General features: G+C 35.0%; 2 protein-coding genes across 2 annotated transcripts; one reads left to right on the top strand and one right to left on the bottom strand.

Moving 5' to 3' along the window:
* Window positions 1-14,124: 14,124 nt before the first annotated feature.
* LOC128194394 (uncharacterized) lies at window positions 14,125-14,941 on the top strand. The gene is made up of 2 exons (XM_052869981.1): window positions 14,125-14,345; window positions 14,749-14,941. The coding sequence occupies exons 1-2, from the start codon at window positions 14,125-14,127 to the stop codon at window positions 14,939-14,941; spliced, it is 414 nt and encodes a 137-aa protein (XP_052725941.1).
* A 5,317-nt stretch (window positions 14,942-20,258) lies between these two features.
* On the bottom strand, window positions 20,259-21,638 carry LOC128194393 (uncharacterized). The gene has a single exon (XM_052869980.1). The coding sequence runs from the start codon at window positions 21,636-21,638 to the stop codon at window positions 20,259-20,261; it is 1,380 nt and encodes a 459-aa protein (XP_052725940.1).
* Window positions 21,639-22,028: the final 390 nt, after the last annotated feature.

Genomic DNA, 22,028 nt, shown 5'->3' with positions numbered 1-22,028 from the left:
ATAGGAAATAAATTGAAACTAAAGAGAAGATGAAGGTCATTTCATAAGGCACCTAGTAGTTGCTCCAAGCTCTAATCGCAAATCACATTTGCATCTCCACCTCCAATTTGTAAATTCTTTCACTCTTCAACCTCAAAAGGGGAATAACTCCATGGATGAAGGTTGAGACCTAAGGAGGAGAAGGGAGAACTTCTAACACCCCTAGCAGCCTTAAAGAGTCTCTCCCAATTGCACAAGATGGAGAGAATTCTTAGGAGTGAGAGAGTGAGTCAAACCTTCGTGGAGGACATGAATAAATACCTAATTTCGATATTTCAGTGTCGTCATCGCCCCACGCTCCTTCAGAATCGTCAAGTGTAATCATTAAATCATGAATGAGTAACCTTTGCCAGACCACCGCTTGGTGCCCAACCACCACACGATCTTGCCCTACAATTCTGACTGCTTGTGTGCGGAGTGTGAAACACAATTTTTATGATTCCTAACACAAGTATTTTCCTCAAAATCAGTTTTTAGTTGTTCAATCGTTCTTTTTTGAGTTTGAATTTGTTTTCTTTTACTGAAAATGCTTCTTATTTACTTGTTTCACACACTTAAATAAATATTAGAAACAAAAATAATTAAAAAATAAAAGAATATAGAAACAAGATAAACTTGAAAATTAAATAAGATAAAAGTTACGAAAGAATTGATTTTACTAATAAAACTTAACCCAAATAAAAGGTAGAATTCATGTTATGTTATGAATAAGTACTTAACTAAATAATAGAAAAAATTTCAATATATAAGATGTGGAATAAAACATCTTCTGTAAACTAGTTTCTACTAACACATAATACTTTGGTTACTTTTTTCGCCACTTTCTCTTAATGACTTCTTTTTCTTACCAAAGATAACTAAAGTTATTGTCTTTTTGTTTTCGGATAAAAAAGTTGCATTATTTTAAATTGTATAATGAACAGATAATCCTTAAAATAAGTCTTTAATAAATTGGTGATGTAACTGCTACCATATATAAATACTCGAATTAATATATACTTGACATTATAAATATTATTACTATTATTTAATTAAGTTATTATAGAAAATTAAAAGTATATATATATATATATATATATATATATATATATATATATATATATATTTCATTATTTCAATCTATAACAATTAGTCACAGTTCGTCATAAAAAAAATTCAAAAAACGTATCCTAAAAAGATTTAAAAAACTAAAAAAAAAATCACATCTTTACATTTTAGAAACGTAGTCCCTCTTAAGAATACTCTTGTATATTACTTAATAATTTAAAAAAAAAATCACACTTTTACATTTTAGAAACGTAGTCCCTCTTAAGAATACTCTTGTATATTACTTAATAATTTAAAAAGCCTACTTTTAGAAAAACCTCTTTGTAAATTTATATATTCATGTCAAAATTATAAATTAATTGTTATCTAAAATTGTAAATACAATCAAAACAATTCAGTAAAATATAACTATATTTTTTCTTGAAATAAGTGTAATGGATTAAGTTTCTTAATTTCAAATAGCAATACAAAAGTTTGTAAAATTTGTTATGTGTTTTCCTTTGTACGATTGATTTTCAAATATACCAAATAATTCTCATCAAGATTTTCAAATTTCCACAGTTTATAACTTTGCATCTTTAAATTCAAAACTTTATAATTGTTATCTATTTATTTTAGTTTTAATTAATATAAAACTCAAAATCATATTTAGATATTTTATAACAGGATTGTAAGTTTTATCTTTATATGTTACTTTACTTTGTCGATTTTATTTAATGTAAGATTTAAAATTCTAACAAACTTCCATTTTATATTGTTAAATAAATACCAATCATTTCTCAATGTTATCAAATGTTCTTTCACTTATTCGTTGCCCAACCATACATCATTGATTAAAATTAAATGTTTGTTAATAGGCACAAAATTACTTTAGAAAGTATAAGAAATCAGAAAAATGCATACTTAAAATGGGTCATAAGACCAGCAATAAACTTCTAATCTTAACTATTTATATTTATTATTTGTTGCCCTTTCGACGATAACAAGAGCTTTGAGAACACATACATAGAAAATTGGAAAATTAGGTGGGTAACCTCTTTCCTCACGCATGAACACAAGCTTTCTCAAAAGGTTACGCTATTCAAAACGAAGGTTTGGTAAGTCTTAACTTAATTAAGCAATATATAATCAGATAAATATAACGGTATATACCTAATATATGGAGAATGTCAATTTCTTATACTTTGAGCAACTATTTGGTACATCTTTTCTATGTTTAAACTTCTTTTTTTGTTGAGACCTTAAAACCTAAAAGTCAAGCACACAGTAACAGCGTAAGTATAAAGTTTCGTCGCAAATAATCTATTTTACAAAAATGCTAATACGTTGTTTAACATATGCTTTTACTTTTGTTAGTGTATATTAGAGAAAGTGTCAATTACGTTCAAACAAAATTCTATGGAATAAAATACACTTACCAAGATGGAATAATACTATATTAAAATGAAAAATAAAACAGTGTGAAAAAAAGGGTCTCATCAGAACAATATTTCACCTATCTATTGTAAGGTAATAATGAGACATTTCAATTCATTAACGTAAATCATTTCCATTAGCTTTTTGTACACTTTTTTAACCTTTTTCTTGTATATAGTTAAATTAACATTTACATTATGTTAACATTGCTTCAGGACTCTTATACAACAATTTTGATTTTTCATGGAAAGTAACATGAGAGAGGTAGGCTTTTAGAATAAAAAACTTATCTGAAACGGATGGTCATAAATTTTATGTGAAATTGAAAGAGAAATCATTATGCAAGTAAGTAAAAGAAATGGAGAAAATAAAAGTGATTACTATTTTTTCGACCTAATTATGCTTTATATATACCAAATATATTCCTTTGCTTTGGAATTATGGTGAACGATATGATTCATTTTATTAACTTATACATGAAATTTATAATATACTTTCAAACTCAAATTATTCTGAATGTTTTATTTTTCATATCCATGAAAGTGAAATTATAAATATCAATTCAGATATACTTTTTACTTCATCGCTTATTTTATTTTTGAAAGATACTCACGATCAGTTTATTTAAGTTTTTACTCAAAAGAAATATTGAATACCAGTAGATTCAAAAAGATTATCATTGATAAATTTATTGATAAACTTTTCAAAAAATTAATTACAAATAAATTTATTGACAAATTTTGATTTTGAAACGATCAAAGTTAAAAAACGAAAACCATTTTACCAACAAACTTTATTAATAAAAAAAATCAGTATAAATTAAAATTTTAAATGAATTTTACAAACAAATAGACATATAATTTCGTTAATAATATACACTTTAATTTATCAACGAATTATACTTATATATTTTATTATTAATAAATTTATCGATTAATTTATTATTGACAAAAATATTTATTAATAATTAAATTTATAAAATTTATCTATAAATTTCATTTTATTGGTGATTTTTTTTCTATAGAATTCTGTCGATAATTTGATTGTAGTGAAACAAAATTTAAATTTATAATATCATTAGTTAAAATTAATCAATTTAACTATTTTTATTTAGTTTCATAAAATGAAATATTTTTTCTATTATACGAGATGGAAACTAGTATTCGTTTCGGATGAATTTAATGTTTGTTCATGAAAAAATTATTAATTAACAGATGAAATCATTTTTAATAGATCAAATAAATTATTTTTTATTTAATTGATTATAATTTGACTTAACGATTGTTAATATATGAAGTTTCTTTCCACATTTCGATTTTATAATATTGTGGGGCCTAAGAATTTTGTGAGAGAGTGTTGATCGTTTTCCTTTTGTCTCACTAGAAAAGTAATCAAAAACAGAAATAAAAACGAAAGTCAAACACATCATGGAAATATAAAATGTTTCAGGACATGAAAATTTAGAACTTGCCATTGACTGAGATTTTTGGCATGTATATGCAGTAGCAGAAGAAAACAGCTTAAAACAATTATTTTAACAATTTTATATGGGAAAAAAATTCCTATGGACTAAAATTAACTTATACTTAAGTTAAAAGTAAAACTTTGCAGAAATTATGTAAAAACATTATAAAAATTAATTCTATCTTAATAAAAACTAGTAAATATTAATTTTCTTCAGAGAAAGGAAAAATTAGATCAACATGGCCACAAAGACGTTACTGGATGGTTATGGATGGTAGGTTTGATATACCAAAAGAAGTTGAAAAATTCAAAACTCAAAAGTAATGTATTCCACTAGTAAAAAAAAATTAGAAAGCGCAATATATGCTTCGGTTTAAGCGAACCTGAAGCGTATAAAAACGTGATGGCAGATTCATAATAATAGCTTAAGTATATACTTCGGTTGCTCCATGACCAGTGTCTAAAGCATGCTACTAACTCGGTTCTACGTAACACTGAGGCATAAAACTCTGCCCAAACCTGCTCCACCTGACAGCTGATGGGTTTGATAAGAGCTACTAATTCGGTTGTCCAACAACTGATGCCTAAAGGGCAATACTAACTCGGTTCTAGGTGAAACCGAGACATACAACTCCTGATGAAAATCGAGGCATGATGTGCTCTCACTCGTGCTCAACATCTTCTTCTCTGTCCCTCGTGCTCAACATCTTCTTCTCTATCCCTCGTGCTCTCACTTTTTCATTTCCACAGCCCAACATCTTCTTCTTCCCTTGTGCTCTCACTTCTTCTCTATCTGTCGCTGTACCTCCTCCGCCGCTGCCTCCGCCGCTCTAGATCCACCGCTCCAGATCACCATCGCTAAGCCGCTCTAGATCGGCGAGCCCTCTGTCGTTGCTGCCTCCGCCATTGCTGCCTCCGCTGCTCTAGATCCACTGCTCCAGATCGCCATCGCCAAGCCGCTCCAGATCGGCAAGCCCTCTATCGTTGCTGCCTCCGCCGCTCTAGATCCACCGCTCCAAATCGCCATCGCCAAGCCGCGTCCAGATGGCCAAGGCGCTCCAGATCGGCGAGCCCTCCGTCGTTGCTGCCTCCGCCATTGTTCCCCTCTATATCTTCATCTTCATCCACCGCTCCAGATCCACCGCGAGTCGCCGCTACCCTCTGTATCTTCATCTTCCTCCAGTCGTCGAAGCCATGTGTGATTGGAAACCCTAAGGGAGCTTCTGGTTCGTTGCAGAAGATGTTCATCTACAATAAAGATAAAGTTTAATGTTAGGTCTGTTTTGACTCACAATCACAAGCACTTTGGGTTTCTGAAATTGGGTAATGTTAGGTCTGTTTTGATCTCGGATTGGGATTGGGATTGGGATTTTCCGGTTGCGTGAAAAACAATGACTTGCACCACTCCGTTTTTGGTTGCGTATTGAAACAATTTCTGGTTCTGGTTGCGTACTGAAATTGCATCTGAAAAAAAAAAAGGATACTGCCTCGGTTATCTAAGAACCGAGGCATACTCCTGTCTAGTTTTATCTCAGTCCATGACCGAGACATAAAGTCTGTCCTTTTTACCTCGCTCACATATGCCTCGGTTGCAAAACCGATGCCAATAATAAAAAATAACCGGTGTCTTTTCTTCTTATGGTACTAGTGTTCTTAATTTGTAATATGTTTTTGACCCTTTTGGATTGTGTTTATCTTTATTGATGTTGCAAATTTTGCCACTGCAATTTTACTTGGATGTTATTGTCACATTAATACATCGATGATATAGTCTAAAGTGACGCTTTGATTTGTTTGTTCGCATATCTTGGCAAAAAATGAAATAAACTCTTCGATCTTTTAATTTTAAATTTGTAATGAATACTGGTATTTTTAATTAATATATTATATAACATGTGTTAAGATGTGGAGGTTTTATGATGAGATGAGAAAATAAGAGCTACTCTTCTGATATTCGGAAATTAGAGTTTTTATAACTCATAATTTCATAGCTATGAATTGCATAAAGTTCTTAAAAGTGTAAAACTCTATCTTCTATCAATAATAATCAATAAAAGTACTCAATGTATACTTAATTAAACAATAAGAGAATATAACATAGGAGAAAAAATTAGCATTGAAGTGTGTACTGTACAGTATGTAGCGGTTGGCGCATGAAAAATTCATGATTTGTTACGAACAATCAACCCGCTCATGATAGAAGCAACTAGTCGATCGGTTATGCGGCAACACAATTAACAGGTAAGGTAGAAAATATTAATGAATAATTAATAAGTTTAATGGTCATATCAAGTACGAATATATGATATTAATGAGTAATTAACATGTTATATCACCTAAAAAATAATGTGTGTTAATGGTTAATCAATGGTTGCTACAAGTCCTATAAATATACCATTCATGTCTAGGTAAAATAATCTTGATCTATCCTAATAAAATAAAGACCTCTTTGAAAAAGATATCTGACTTGAGCATCAGAATGTCTTCTACAGGTCAACCCATCGGAAGAGATTTCGGTCTCGAAGAGGATTGGATGATCGGAAGAGAGTGTAGCAAGGAAGGACGACCGACCCTCGGACCTTTTCAATCGAAACATTGATGCCCATCATGGGGCCAAGTGGAATCCCCATGAAACCAAGATGAACCAGACATGCGCTCAGTCTCGACCGCTACTTCGGATCAATACCAGGTTTTGCAACAAAAGCAAAAAATTCCATAATAATTTCTAAAGGAAGGTCCAATCCCTTACCGCTCAATCAGTTGGACCACCTACGTTCAGCCTTATCAAGTTCTAATGACTTCTCATTATAAAAATAAAATATTGAATATTTTATTAGCGCATATTTTTTTGTGAGTAAAAATATCCTATACAGGAAGGTTCAATCCCTTACCGCTTGGTCAGTAGGTCCACCAACGTTCAACCTTGCCGGATTCTAATGACTTCTCATTATAAAAATAAAATATTGAATATTTTATTTAACACATATTTTTTTGAGTAAAACTATCCTGCACAGGAAGGTTCAATCCCTTACGGCTGGGTTAGTTGGACCACCAATGTTCAACCTTGTCAGGTTCTAATGGCTTCTCATTATAAAAATAAAATATTCAATATTTTGTTTAACACATATTTTTGTGAGTGAAATATATTGCACAGGAAAAATTTCCAAAGAGAACTCCTAGCGTCTACTACTCAACACAGGAAAAAGTTCTAAAGTCTGCTCAACATAGAAAAAAGTTCTAGAAAAAGAACTCCTATCAGTCTCCGCTCAGCCTAGGGAAAAAGTTCCAAAAAGAACTTTTAGTGTCTCTGCTTAAAATAGGAAAAAGTTCTAGAAAAAGAACTCCTATCAGTCGTCGCTCAACCTAGAGAAAAAGTTTGAAAAAGAACTTCTAGTACCTCTGCTCAACATAGGAAAAAGTTCTAGAAAAAGAACTCCTATCAGTCGCTACTTGGCCTAGAGAAAAAGTTCCAAAAAGAACTTCTAGTGCCTCTACTCAACATAGGAAAAAGTTCTAGAAAAAGAACTCCTATCAATCGCCACTCGACCAAGAGAAAAAGTTCAAATAGAACTTCTAGTGCCTTCGCTCAACTTTGAAAAAAGTTCTAAATAGAACTCCTATTAGTCGCCCCTCGGCGTGGAGAAAAAATTCAAATAGAACTTCTAGTGTCTTTGCTCAACATAGGAAAAAGTTATAAAAAAAGAACTCCTATTAGTTGCCGCTCGGCATATATATAAACTCCTTCACATCTGTACTCACTTGCTTGGGACTTGGGGGCTTATGTACTATATGATTCTGATGGCAACCTCCTTAGCTAGGTTAAGCCAAAGCTAGGAGATGTGCATGGAGGGGTGTTCCTTGGATGAATGGTGCGAAAATGTGATGGTAAATGGTCCAAGGATGATGAGCTAATGTATGAATGGTGTAGAACCTCAAAACCTCTAGGAGATATGGTGGTGGTGGTGTAGTGTTTGGTGGGTCCAAGAGAGGTTAGGCCAACTCAAGGAGGAAGGTGACTAGAGGGGCCTCATGGGTTGCTCTAGTCTTGATCTAAGATGATTAGTATGGCCAAAAATGGGCAACATAACATTACTCAACATCAAAGATGAAATACAAGGGTGGAGACACCTCTATTTATAGGCCAATGGTGTCTCCTTCTAACCCTAAAAGCATGATCTTCCACCTTTGCTCTCATTGGCCAAAAATGAGGCCTTTTAAGGAGTGGACAAGTGTCCACAAATCCTCTCTAATGATGGGAGGACATGTGGCCACTCCCAAAACACAATCCTCTCCATTCCTAGAGTGCCATGTGGCCACTACTAAAAGAAAAAAAATCTCCACTCCTAAGGTGCCAAGTGGCTACCTTTTAAAAAGTAAATCCTCTCTAATGGAAGCATGACACATGGCACACACTTTCCACTTGGTTTGGATGTCTAACTTTTAAGGAAAATCCTATGCTACTTAGGCCTTAATACAAGCCTTAAACAAACCTACACTACATGGCCTAATACAATGGCCTAAATTCTTACACTACTCTTTAATCCATGCTCCATGATGGCTCCAAAGGTGGCCCACAAGGTAGAGTTTATGTCATCTTCATGGATGGCTTCCACTCTCTTGAAAGTGCTTGACCATGGCTAGGGGATTTTCCATCATTCCTTCCCTCTTGAAAAGGATTTGCCCTCAAATCTTCAACATGGAACAAGGCAAACTTCCTTATCTTCTTTAGAGTTTTGTGTTCTTCTCCACCAAGGTCAAATACCTATTTTATAACACAAGTTAGAACAAATGTTATAATAGTATGTAAATGAAGAATATAGCTCCCAACAATGATACACCTTAAATCAAATGAATGATCAAGGTCTTGAAGAGTAAGAGCATCTTTAAAGCTTTTATTTGTCTTGTGTTGGATGTATATGTTTGAAAGACTATCCATTCCAACACAAGACTTAATTTTTTAGGGATATGCCATCATACCCTCCCTTTTGAAAAGGATTTGTCCTCAAATCTTTTTGTTCTTTTATGACAAAAACCTTTTTCTTATTATTGGTTAATTTGTGTATCTTTCCACCAGGATCAAAGATCCATATGCAAGTGTCATCAAACATAAAACCAATAATCTTTTGAACCACAAACAACATGCATCTAGATGAAAGATTTAAAGAAGACCTTATGCTAATTTTAAAAGAATTTACTTGAAAACTTTGAAGGTCTACTCCACAAAATTGTTTGTGTTTACTTTGAGTTAATTGAATCCTAGAAAGTAACATCAACTCAAAGTTTGATTTGGAGAAATTTGAGGAGTTAAAAATAATGGGAGGTAAAAAAGAAGTTGAAATTTTTTCAAAATTAAAAGTTGGAGTTATGAAAGATGGTTGGATGTATTGAGAAAAGTTCAAGGATTGGAAATTTCCCTTCATCATCTTAGTCTTAATCTTAATTGTGGGAGTGGTAGGGGGCTTTGGTAACTCTTCCTTTTCTTCTCTTATATCAATCTCTTCTTTTTCTCTCTTTTCTTTCTCATTCCTTTCTTTTATCTTTTTCTCTTCATACTCTCTTCTTCTTTCCTCCTCCTTTTTCTCTCTTCTTACTTCCTCCTCTTTCTCTCTTTGTTCTTTCTCTCTTTTCTCATGTTCCTCTTTCTCTCTTTGTTCTTTCTTCCTTCTTTTGTCTTCATCTCTACTTCTCTTTATCTTCCTTAAATCCTTTTGGACTTTTTCTTGTTTTTCATTGAGAGTTCTAAGTTCCTCATCCAATTTAGCAAGATATTCTTCTCTTTCCATCTTTTCTTTTTCTTTCAAAATAGCTTCTTTCTTTTGCCAAATTTTTAGTGACTTTAGTTCTTTGGCCAAGTTTTTCAAAGTAGGCTTGACCTCTTCACTAGAGTCACTACCAATTTCAAAGGATGTGGTCTTAGACATTCTCAAAGTTTTCAAAAATATGCAATGCAACAAATAAATTACTTAGAATTTCAAGAGAAGTTCCCTAGGAGACTTAAGGAAGTAAAAGATGCCCAAGTTCACTTCCAGGAAAGGGAGGTGAATCACAAATGATTGCTTAAGAACCAAGCCTTTCCTAGCCAAAGCTTATCTTAGGTACTCTTACACCAAACTTCTCAAAAGGAACAAAAATTGAAATTAAAGTAAAGACACACTAAACTACGACAATTAAGGAAAACAATAAATCTAAACTATGCGGCCTAATGATGAATTAGAAGGAACTTTGGTTCCCTCTTACCCACCAACTACAAATTTCGCTTAAATAATAAATGTCCAATGTTCTTGTTAGTAAAAACCCCTAACAAGTCAAAAATACAAGTCCAAAAGGAAAACAACTACAATTTTACAATTCAAAGAAAATACACACAAATCTCTCTTTCTCACCAAGTGTATACTCTCTTGTTTTGTGTTTTAGACAAAGACATTAAGCTTCCCTTCAAGACCTCCTTCACCTTTGAATGTTTCTCACTGTTTTGGGCTATTATCCCCATGATCCTCACGTTTTTTTACCATCCAAAGACCTACACCACAAGTTAACACCATTAAAGCCAAAAGGAGTCCAAGGAAAAAGCAAGAAAAGGTCTAAAATGAACAAAGGCTCTTCAAAAGGAGTTTTACTTTGACAAAACCATGAATGTTTAGAAGACAATCAAGCAATTAAATGGTAAGAAAGAAAGGTTAGCACAAAAAAAGAAGTTACCTAAAGAAAGGCACTAGAATGGATCACAAAAAAACCAAAACTACTAGAAAAACACAAGGTGCTTTTGTTCTTTTGCAAGCTAGACCAAATGGTGCACTAAGGCAACCTTTTTAGGTCATCATGGTTGCTGGAACAACAACTAGGGACATCAGTTTCAGCTCCCAAATCAACATCAAAGTTCTCACACAAAAGTTGGTACATATGGTACATGCATGTGCTTTTACTTTTACTTTTTGCTTTTGCTTTTTGTACTCTTTTGTCTACTTTTCTTTTGTACCTTTTGTCTCTCTTTTTTTTTTGAAATGTTTAGCACAAACACCCACCAAATCAGATCTCCAATATTGAATATTACAAGGAGTTTCAAGTTCATACAAGCTTATAGCACCAAAATGAAGAAAACCTACTAGAATCAAATATGAGCATGAAACACAAAAAGTGACATAATGGAAACCTAACTCTATGAACTTGTTCATGATCTAAAAACAAGTATGAACTCAAATATATAAAATAAAAGCATTCAAAGGCACAAATACAAATAAGTTTTTGGACATGACCTCAACATATAATTTTGATGATTTGCAAAGTTTCAACTAGGAAATAGAGACATCAAAAGGACTAAACATGACTCTAGACAATATGGATTGATTTGAAAATTAAAATGACTCAAGAAAACATATATTGACCAAAAATAACAGTAAGGAATGCCTCAAAAAAAAAGAAAAGACACAAAAAAGTAACCAAAACTACCAAAAACGAACTTGAAAAACTCTAATGACAACATCCTGCCAGCTTTAACCTTTGCTGAGTGTTTTACTCATAGCTTTCTCCACAGAACTCCAAATGAAGTGATTCATTTTGTTTTTTGAAAATAGACTCAAAGGGCTTTCATTTGAATATTTTTACGTATTTTTTGGATAACTGAGCTAGATGCAATTTAAGTTTGAAAATCGTCACAGTTTGCTGCTAGAACAAATGATAGATTAAAAAAAACACAACAAGACAAGTAGGGAAATAACATCAACAACATGGAAGAATAAAGGATAGATAAGGACCAAAAGACTTAACTCTTGAAGAACCAAAGCTCTGATACCAAATTATGGCAACCTCCTTGGCTAGGTTGGGCCAAAGCTAGGAGATGTGCATGGAGGGGTGTTCCTTGGATGAATGGTGCGAAAATGTGGTGGTAAATGGTCCAAGGATGATGCGCTAATGTATGAATGTGTAGGTCCTCAAAGCCTCTAGGAGATATGGTGGTGGTGGTGTAGTGTTTGGTGGGTCCAAGAGAGGTTAGGCCAACTCAAGGAGGAAGGTGACTAGTAGGGCCTCATGGGTTGCTCTAGTCTTGATCTAAGATGAGTAGTATGGCCAAAAATGGGCAGCATAACATTACTCAACATCAAAGATGAAATACAAGGGTGGAGACACATCTATTTATAGGCCAAGGGTGTCTCCTTCTAACCCTAAAAGCATGATCTTCCACCTTTGCTCTCATTGGCCAAAAATGAGGCCTTTTAAGGAGTGGACAAGTGTCCACAAATCCTCTCCAATGATGGGAGGACATGTGGCCACTCACAAAACACAATCCTCTCCATTCCTAGAGTGTCATGTGGCCACTACTAAAAGAAAAAACTCTCCACTCCTAAGGTGCCATGTGGCTACCTTTTAAAAAGTAAATCCTCTCCAATGGAAGCATGACACATGGCACACACTTTCCACTTGGTTTGGATGTCTAACTTTTAAGGAAAATCCTATTCTACTTAGGCCTTAATACAAGCCTTCAACAAACCTACACTATATGGCCTAAATTCCTACACTACTCTTCAATCCATGCTTCATGATGGATCCAAAGGTGGCCCACATGGTAGAGTTGATGTCGTCTTCGTGCATGACTTCCACTCTCTTGAAAGTGCTTGACCATGGCTAGGGGATTTGCCATCAGATTCGTTATGAAAAACCGGACAAATCATGATGGAAGTAACTAGCTGATCGGTTATGCGGCAGCAAAATTAGCAGGTAAGGTGGAAAACATTAATGGTTAATTAATAAGTTAAATGTCCATATCAAGTACAATTATACGATATTAATGAGTGATTAATAGGTTATATCACCTAAAAATATATTGCGTATTAATGGTTAATCAATGTGTTTTGCTGCCACAAGCCCTATAAATATGTGATTGATGTCCAGGTAAAATAACCTTGATTTATCCTAATAATATAAAGACCTCTTAGAAAAAGATATCTGACTTGAGTGTCAAAGTGTCTTCTGCAGGTCAACAACCCATTGGAATGGACTGCGTTCTCATAGAGGATTGGATGATCGAAAAAGACCATAGCAAGGAAGGATGATCAACCATCAAACCTTTTCAATCGAAACAAAGTGTATGATGTAAACACAATTTCATTCAACATGAAAAACAGATGAGTACTTAGACATTCTAATACGAGAATGTGAAGTTGGAGATAAGAGTGGTTGAACTTAAAATATTGAGAATGTAAAATTGGAAATAAGAATTCAAGGAATTAAAATCGTTGCAGAATGTATTAATTGGTGTCCATAATAATTAGTATATATTTTTTTTCTCTTGTTTGATTATTCCTTTTTTCTTATTATTTCTCCTTTCCTACTTTCTTCTCTACTTTTTTTTTCTTGAATTTTTCTTTATTTCAACTCTTCCTTTCCAATTTATTTTTCACTCAACTCCTTCTCCCCTTCTCTTCAATAGCTCTTTCTGTTATGTTGTAAACAAAACCAAATTTCAATTACATTGTTTCATCTATAAAAGTTGTAATGCATTCAGAAATGATGTACAGAAAAAATCATTTTAGCGTACCTTGTGTGTGTGAGCCTTAAGCCTTCTCTTCATCCCATTCTTCATTTATGTCTCTACTCTCTGCCTTCTCTCTACCTCTTTAGTAGTTTTTTCGCTTTCTCTCTCAAAACGCTAGATGGTATCAAGAGCATAGGAGAAACAGATCTGTGTGGTGTGTGGGTGTGAATAAAGTCTAGAAGAAGAGTGTATATCCAGAAAGAAGTATTCTTTGGAAAGTGATAAATCTTTAAAGGTGAATAAGGAGATCCAAGAAGCTTTAAGATTTAATCAAGAAGAATATGGCAGGGTTTGGAGGAATACAGGGGTCTCTGCCAATGTTTGATAGCAAGTTGTTTGATGATTGGCGCATCAAGATGCAAGCCATATTTGGCTTCTAGGATGTTGCAGATGTGATAGAAGAAGACTACCCGAGTTGAGTTCAAAGGCTACTAAAGAAGAGAAAAGAAACCAGAAAATGCAGGTGAAACTAGACAGTAAGGAACAATTTTTGCTTTACTAGTGTGTCAGTTCAAAGATCTTTAATAAGATCTCAAAGGCTGCTACTAGTAAAGAAATTTGGGAAATATTGGTGAAGAGAACAAGAAGGTGAATTGCAGATATTGAGAAGGCAATTTGAAATACTAACCATGGATGAGGGGGAAATCGTGGTAGAGTATTTTGACAAGGTGCAGGAGTTGGTCAATTCCATGAGGGCCTATAACGATGGAATTTCAAATCAATATGTTGTGGATAAAATCCTAAGAACCCTAACTCCAAGGTTTGACCATGTGGTTGTTACTATTGAAGAGACCCGTGATTTGGAGAAATTAGAAATTGAGGAATTGCAGCACTCATTAGAAGCACATGAGTATCACATCAATGAACACAAGCAATGCCAAGAACAAGCACTATAGTCGTAGTCTCAGTATAAGGGCAAAAGAGGGTTCAAGAAAGGCAATAAAGGCAACATTAAGCATAAAGACTCACTGGAACAAAAGGCAAGAATCAAAAGTCTTGCACAAATTCTAATGGTGGATGGAAATTTGATAAGAAGAAAGTTAAGTGCTACAACTACCAGAAGTTTGGCCATTATGCCAAAGAGTGTTGGAAGGGAGAAAGAGCAAAGAATAAACCAAAGAAGATGGCTAATCTGGCCCAAGAGGATGTGTCAAATTTTGAAGTTGTAATGTTGATGGCTAGCACATAGGGAAGATCAACCAGAAAATGCAGTCCGGTATCTGGATTATGGATACTCACCCATATGATTGAAGGAAGGAATGGTTTGTGAAGATGATGGAGGCTATGCGGGGAAAAATTCGATTTGCTGATGATAAGAGTCTAACTGCAGAGGGTTCTGGCAGGATGGTCTTGAGAGATGGTGATGGAAGAGAAGTAGTGATTGAAGAAGTACTATATGTGCCAGGCCTAAAGACCAATCTGCTCAGTTTGGGCCAATTGCTGTAGAAAGCATATGTGATGAAAATGGAGAATAATTGTCTCAGCATTTTTTATCAAACCAAGAGGCTCATTGTCCAGGCTCAACTATTACAGAACAATACATTTAGGATCATGATGAATGCAGTTAAACACCAATGTTTTGCTGCATTAGAAAACAGTGCAGAATGGTTGTGGCATCTTAGATTTGGACATCTAAATTTTATAGATCTATCACAGTTAAGCCAAAAGAATATGGTGAATGACTTACCTATGGTTAGCATACCAGAAACAATGTGCAAAGAGTGCATTCAGTGCAAGCAGACCAAGGGTAGTTTTCAGAAATTTTTACTCCAAAAGACAACTGAGAAATTAGAGGTGATATATTCATATGTGTGTGGTCCAATTCAGACAGAAACACTTGGGGGCAGTAGGTATTTTCTGTTTTTTATTTATGACTGGACTAGGAAGAGTTGAAGTTATTTGATCAGGAGAAAATGTGAGGTGTCGCAGGTATTTCAAAAGTTTAAATGTCTATTAGAAAGGCAAAGTGGGAAGAAGATTAAGGGTCTTCGGACATATGGAGGAGGAGAGTATATCTCAACTGATTTTAAAGTTCTTTGTGAAAATGAGGGTATAGTGCATGAAGTTACTCCACCCTATACACCACAACACAATGGGACAGCAGAAAGGAAGAACATAACCATATTAAATATGGTTAGGTGTATGCTGAAAAGTAAAAGGATGTCAAACTTTCTATGGGGAGAGGCTAGGTTGACAACCACCTATATCCTAAACCTATCTCCAACAAAGAGGCCGAAAGGTATCACATTTGAAGAAGCATGGTCTAATGTTAAACATTTGAAGATATTTGGTTTTAGACGCTGGAATCAATTGCGTTCATTGGGAGAAGCGAAGAATTGGCTTCAATATATGTTTAATTCTGTTGCACATGCTAGGTCCTTTGACCTATACCTTTTCTCTCTATAATTAATTATATTTTTTTCTTCAATTCTCTATAAATAAGATAACTAAACAATTTTCTAATTGAACAAAGCACAATTGTGATATTGTATACTGTTATGAATTTGTGTGTTGACAATAGGTGCTAACTCTGGGAGAAGGACATGGAGATAAGGGAAATGAAAGATCAAATAAAAGAACTTGTTGGTCTCTTACGCCAAAGTGAGATGAAGAGAAAAGAAGTTGAGAAGGAACTAAAAGTGAGAGAACAAGCTAATGGAAGCACACTGGCTACACCACCTTCCGTAAGAATATTGTTAGTGAGTTATCTACTAATTACATTTACTAAAAACTTTAATTAATAAGATTGGAATTCAACTTACTTCCTCATAAGGTAATTTCTTCTTTTTGATGGACGTATTCAGCGCGTCAATTTTGTTAAATTTGGTATAGCTAGTTATAGATTCCAAGTACCATAGTTAAAGATTCCAAAGTAATAAGTTTGTCCTAATTATTTAGTTAAAAGTTTTGAAATTTTGACAGGAAATTTTATTTGGTCCAGAGGGATATTGAAAAAGGAAAATTAATTACTGCATTAAGCTTTTGCAACCCAATCAAAATTTATATATTTTTATTAAACACCAGACATGCCATCAATCTAATTTATATAATAAAAAATTGATATCCCTTGTAATTCAAAATAGTAAAACCATGAATTTTATTCTTTAATTTATGTTAAATGTAAGAATCTGCCTCATATTTAAATTTTCATCCGTTATATTATGATTTAACCAATTACATACTTGTTGAGTTGTCTTCTACACTGGTTACACCTTTGATAAAAGTATATATAACTAATTGTTGAGTTGTCTGCTAACTAAGCCTATAATTAAGGAACAGAGGTACTTGAACTCCTACATTTTTGTGCTTAGTTATAATTCTTTGTTTTCTTTCGTTTTTTCTCTAACGAACTTCTTTATCAACATTTTAGGAGAGAGAAATAAAGAGAAACCAGTGGCCCAGCAGGAAACCAATAGCCCACAGCTTGAGGCCCAGCAACGTGAGACAAAAATCTCACTGGAAGCCTTTGATGGTCAGAGAAGCGTTGGTGAGCCAGCTGCGAAAAGAGGAGAGAAGTGGGATCTCCATGTTCGTCCGGCAAGAGCACCGCGACGGTGGTGGATCGGAAAGAGGACGACGGTGGAACGGACCCGCGACAGAGGTAAGCCCCTTTAACTGAATAGAGATAAGGGAAAAAGAGAGAAAACGTATATGCATGAATATATGTGTGTGTTGTGTTTTTACAGAGGCTGGAAACCTTTATATATGGTTCTAGTAAGGCAGCAAAAACTGTCAAACTAACAAACTAACTGAAAATAACAAAACCCCCAAATTAGAAAACCTAGAAACCAAAAATACTGTTTACAGGAACAGTAAACCAAAAACAAGTAACACCGGATACATTCAATAGCCTCCCCTCAAGTTGGATGATGGATATTCATCATTCCAAGCTTGGGAATAATAGATTTGAACCTAGTCCGGTGAGGAAATTTAGTAAATATATCTGCAAGTTGCCCTTCTGATCGAATGGGAAGCAAATGTAGGAGCTTGGCTTGTATTTTCTCACGAACAACGTGACAATCCAATTCTATGTGCTTGGTTCGCTCATGATAGCTTTGATTGTGAGCAATATGCCTTGCTGAGTTGTTATCACAATAAAGGACAGTAGTAGCTGTTGGCTCAATGTGTAAATCTTGAAGAAGATAGTGTAACCACTGCATCTCACACACTGTAGCTGCAAGAGCCCTGTATTCAGCCTCCGTGGAAGACCTTGACACCGTACTCTGTTTCTTTGACCTCCATGAGATAAGAGAGTTGCCTAAGAAAATGCAGTATCCAGTAGTAGACCTTCTTGTATTAGGACATGTGGCCCAATCTGAATCACTGAAGCCCTTTATCTGAGGATTAGAATCAGCAGCAAAGAAAAGTCCTTCAGCTGGACTTGATTTGACATACCTAAGTACATGTTGTAAGGCTTGATAGTGGTGCTTAGTTGGTTCCTGCATGAACTGACTTAAAAGATTGACAGTGAAGCATAAATCAGGCCTAGTGTTAGTAAGATAGAATAATTTTCCTATTAATTTCCTATAATCACTAGGATTCTCCATATAATCCTCCTTTTTGTACAGACTGCTATTATTGCTCAAATAGGGTGTAGAACTAGGTTTACTCCCTAGCATTCCTGTTTCTTCTAGGATATCCAAGGCATATTTCCTTTGGCACAAGTGTATCCCTTTCTTCGATCTAGCCACTTCAAACCCAAGAAAATACTTGAGTTCTCCTAAATCTTTAATCTGAAATTGATTATCCAAAAGAGTTTTCATGAGATTGATTTCTTTCATTGAATTCCCTGTCAAGACAATGTCATCAACATATATAAGTAAGGCTGTGAAATCTGAAAGGGTTCTTTTAACAAATAGGGAATGGTCAGATTTAGATTGGGTATATCCTGAAGAAATAAGAAATGATGAAAGCTTGTCAAACCACTGTCTTCTAGCTTGTTTCAGCCCATATAAGGATTTGGTTAGTTTACAGACCAGCCCTTTATTGTCAACATTTAATCCTGGAGGAAGATCCATATAAACATCTTCATTCAAATCTTCATGAAGGAAGGCATTGTCCACATCAAGTTGATGTAGGAACCAGCCTTTAGAGGCTGCAAGAGCCAACAAAAGTCTAACAGAGGTGAGTTTAGCAACTGGGGAAAAAGTATCCAAAAAATCTATTCCCTCTTGTTGAGTGTAGCCTTTGGCTACCAATCTGGCTTTATATCTCTCAACTGTGCCATCAGCCTTATGCTTCACCTTATAGACCCATCTACATCCGATAGATCTCTTTCCTGGAGGAAGTTGGGTCAAATACCAGGTTTTATTCATCTGTAGAGCATGTATTTCCTTCCTTATAGCATCAACCCATTCAGGGCTATTCTTAGCTTCTTCATAGGAATTGGGCTCTTTATTCACAGTTATAACAAGAGTGTATTTCAAATGCTTATCTGAAAGAGATTTATAAGACAAAATTTTTTTAATGGGATAGGGAGTAATCAAACCATTTTTGGCACACAGTTGAGTGGATGGAGAGTGATCACTTTGTTGTATGTAATCTTTTAAGTATTCTGGAGTCCTTCTCATTCTGCTGGATTTCCTCTGTGCATTTCCAAGTTCTTGATCTATAGGATTGTCATTATCGGTGGCAGCTTCCTCTTCAGTAGATCTCTCATTCTCAGTAGAACTTTGTTCATGGCTGCAAGTAATGTCATCAAGAAAAAATATGTCTCTTTTATCTTTATCATGATTACTGCTTCCTGCTTCTTTGTCTTTATATGGGAAAATATTTTCATAGAAGATAACATTCCTACTTATGAATATTTCTCTACTATTAATGTCAAGGACTATATATCCTTTTATCCCACCCTTGTATCCTAGAAAAATACCCTTTCTAGCTCTAGGATCAAGCTTACTTCTGTTACCTTCTAAGGTAGATGCAAAACATAGACAACCAAAAATCTTTAAGTCAAGATAGGTGGGTGATTTACCGTGTAAGAGTTCATAAGGGGTTTTGTCTTTAATGATAGGAGAGGGAAGTCTATTGATCAGATAAACAGCTTGGGATAGAGCATAGGACCAATATATGTGAGGGATATTAGATTGGAAGATCAAGCTGCGGGTTACATTCAATATATGTTGGTGTTTCCTTTCCACAACAGAATTTTGTTGTGGAGTCTCAACACAACTTCTTTGATGTTCAATTCCATACGAATTATAGACACTAGAGCAATTAAATTCAGGTCCATTATCGGTTCTTATCACTTTAATAGCCTTATTATGTTGTGTATTAACCTTAGCAATAAAGCTCTGCAGCAGTTCTCTAGTTTGGCCCTTATTATGCATAAGAAAAATCCAAGTATGCCTATTGTAGTCATCAACAACAGTTAAAAAATACCTATGACCATGTACAGAGGGGGTAGATATGGGACCCCAAATATCACAGTGAATCATGTCAAAACAGTCATCAGATAAAGAAGTGCTTTTAGGAAAAGGCAATTTGTGCTGTTTGGCAAAGTGACAGATATCACAAGCGTCATTATCACTAGCAGTCTGAATATAAGGGAAAACTTTACACATCTTATCAAGAGTTTTATGTCCAGGATGACCAAGTCTAAAGTGCCAAATATTTACATTGTCATGTTCATACGAAAAGGCAAAACTAGGAGCTAAATTCCTTCCAAAAGATTGTAAATGGTAGAGTCCCTTGCACACACTAGCATACCCAATCATCCTCAATGTTGAGTTGTCCTGAATTTCACACATCTTAGAAGAGAAAGTTAGTGTACAGTTATATCCCTAGTGAGACTTTGAACAGATATGAGATTAAAGGTGAATTCTGGTATATATAAAACGTTAAAAATCACAAATTCTTTAGAGAAATGTATGGTTCCAGCATAGTGAGCAGTGACAGTAGAACTATTGGGTAATTTCACTGATATAGGACTGATTTTATAGAAAGTTGTAAACTGGTTTTTATCATGGGTTACATGATCTGTTGCCCCTGTGTCTATGATCCATGAAAATATACCTGGTGCATTCTCTGTGTTGTCTTTCTGGATTTGACTGATGCTGTGAGATGGGGTGTCAACTTTCTCCAGCATTTGCAGTATCTTTTGCATCTGTTCATGAGTGAAAGAATTTTGAGTGACATTTTGCTGACTTGTCTGCACTCCAGTAGATGTTGAACAAACATTAGCTGTCCCCCATTCACTCTGTCCAGTGTTGTTTTCATTACTGTTGTCATTCTTTTTGTACCAAGGTGGGTATCCATGCTTGGAATAACACTCATCAATGGTGTGGTTCATCTTATGACAGTAGGAACACTGTTTTCCGTAGTTGGGGTTTCTCCCTCTCCATCTTCCTTGATTTCTGGGAGGATTTCCACGTCCATAAGTCTTCCAACCTTGATTGTTCTTCCATTGATTTTGCTTTTCAGTGGCACTTGCAAGAACCTTGTTGTCATTCTGATTAGAATCATTTTTCCCTTGTCTTTCTTGTTGTATGATGAGGGAAAATACACGATTAATGTTGGGTAGAGGCTCCATAAGCAATATCTGGGTTTTAACAGTATCATAGCATTCATTTAGGCCCTTTAGGAAACATATGACATGCTCCATGTCCCTGTATTTCTGTGATGCTTTGGACAGATCACATTTGCATGGAATTTTGCAACTGCAAATGGGAATAGGTCTTAGAAATTCAAGTTCTTCCCACAAGATTTTCAAATCTGTAAAATACTGGGTCACACTCCTTTCACCTTGCTTGATGAAGTGAATTTCTTGGAGTAAATATGAGAATTTGAAGTGATCTCCTTTAGAAAATCTTTCCTTCAATTCTTCCCACAGTTCTTGTGCATTCTCTACGTATATCACACTCTCAGCTATTTGGGGTGAGAGGGTTTTAATGATCCAAGATAGCACCATCATGTTGTTTCTTTCCCAAGAATCAAACAAACTGTCACTTCTTTCGGGTCTTGTGATGCCTCCATCTATGAATTTTAGTTTGTTCTTGGATAAGAGAGCCCTTCTCATGTTTCTACTCCAAGAAGTATAGTTGGTTTCATTCAAGACCTGAGATATGAGGGAGGTGCCTGGGTTCTCCCCTGGGTGTAAGTAGTAGGGACTGACTGGGTTATTGGTCTGGTCCAGTTTTTCCATAGTTAGCAAGAAAATTTCAAAGAACCAAAGAAAGATCAAGAAGAAGAAGGATGTGCAGCGGAATCAGTGGCAAAACAGGTCCAAGACCTGCTCTGGTACCATAAAGAGAAACCAGTGGCCCAGCAGGAAACCAATAGCCCACAGCTTGAGGCCCAGCAACGTGAGACAAAAATCTCACTGGAAGCCTTTGATGGTCAGAGAAGCGTTGGTGAGCCAGCTGCGAAAAGAGGAGAGAAGTGGGATCTCCATGTTCGTCCGGCAAGAGCACCGCGACGGTGGTGGATCGGAAAGAGGACGACGGTGGAACGGACCCGCGACAGAGGTAAGCCCCTTTAACTGAATAGAGATAAGGGAAAAAGAGAGAAAACGTATATGCATGAATATATGTGT

Source organism: Vigna angularis, chromosome 10 (assembly GCF_016808095.1).
Source record: "Vigna angularis cultivar LongXiaoDou No.4 chromosome 10, ASM1680809v1, whole genome shotgun sequence".
In the NCBI taxonomy this organism is placed as follows: Eukaryota; Viridiplantae; Streptophyta; class Magnoliopsida; order Fabales; family Fabaceae; genus Vigna; species Vigna angularis.
The sequence above is the reverse complement of the archived record's forward strand: the minus strand, read 5'-3'. Positions and strand labels throughout refer to the sequence as shown.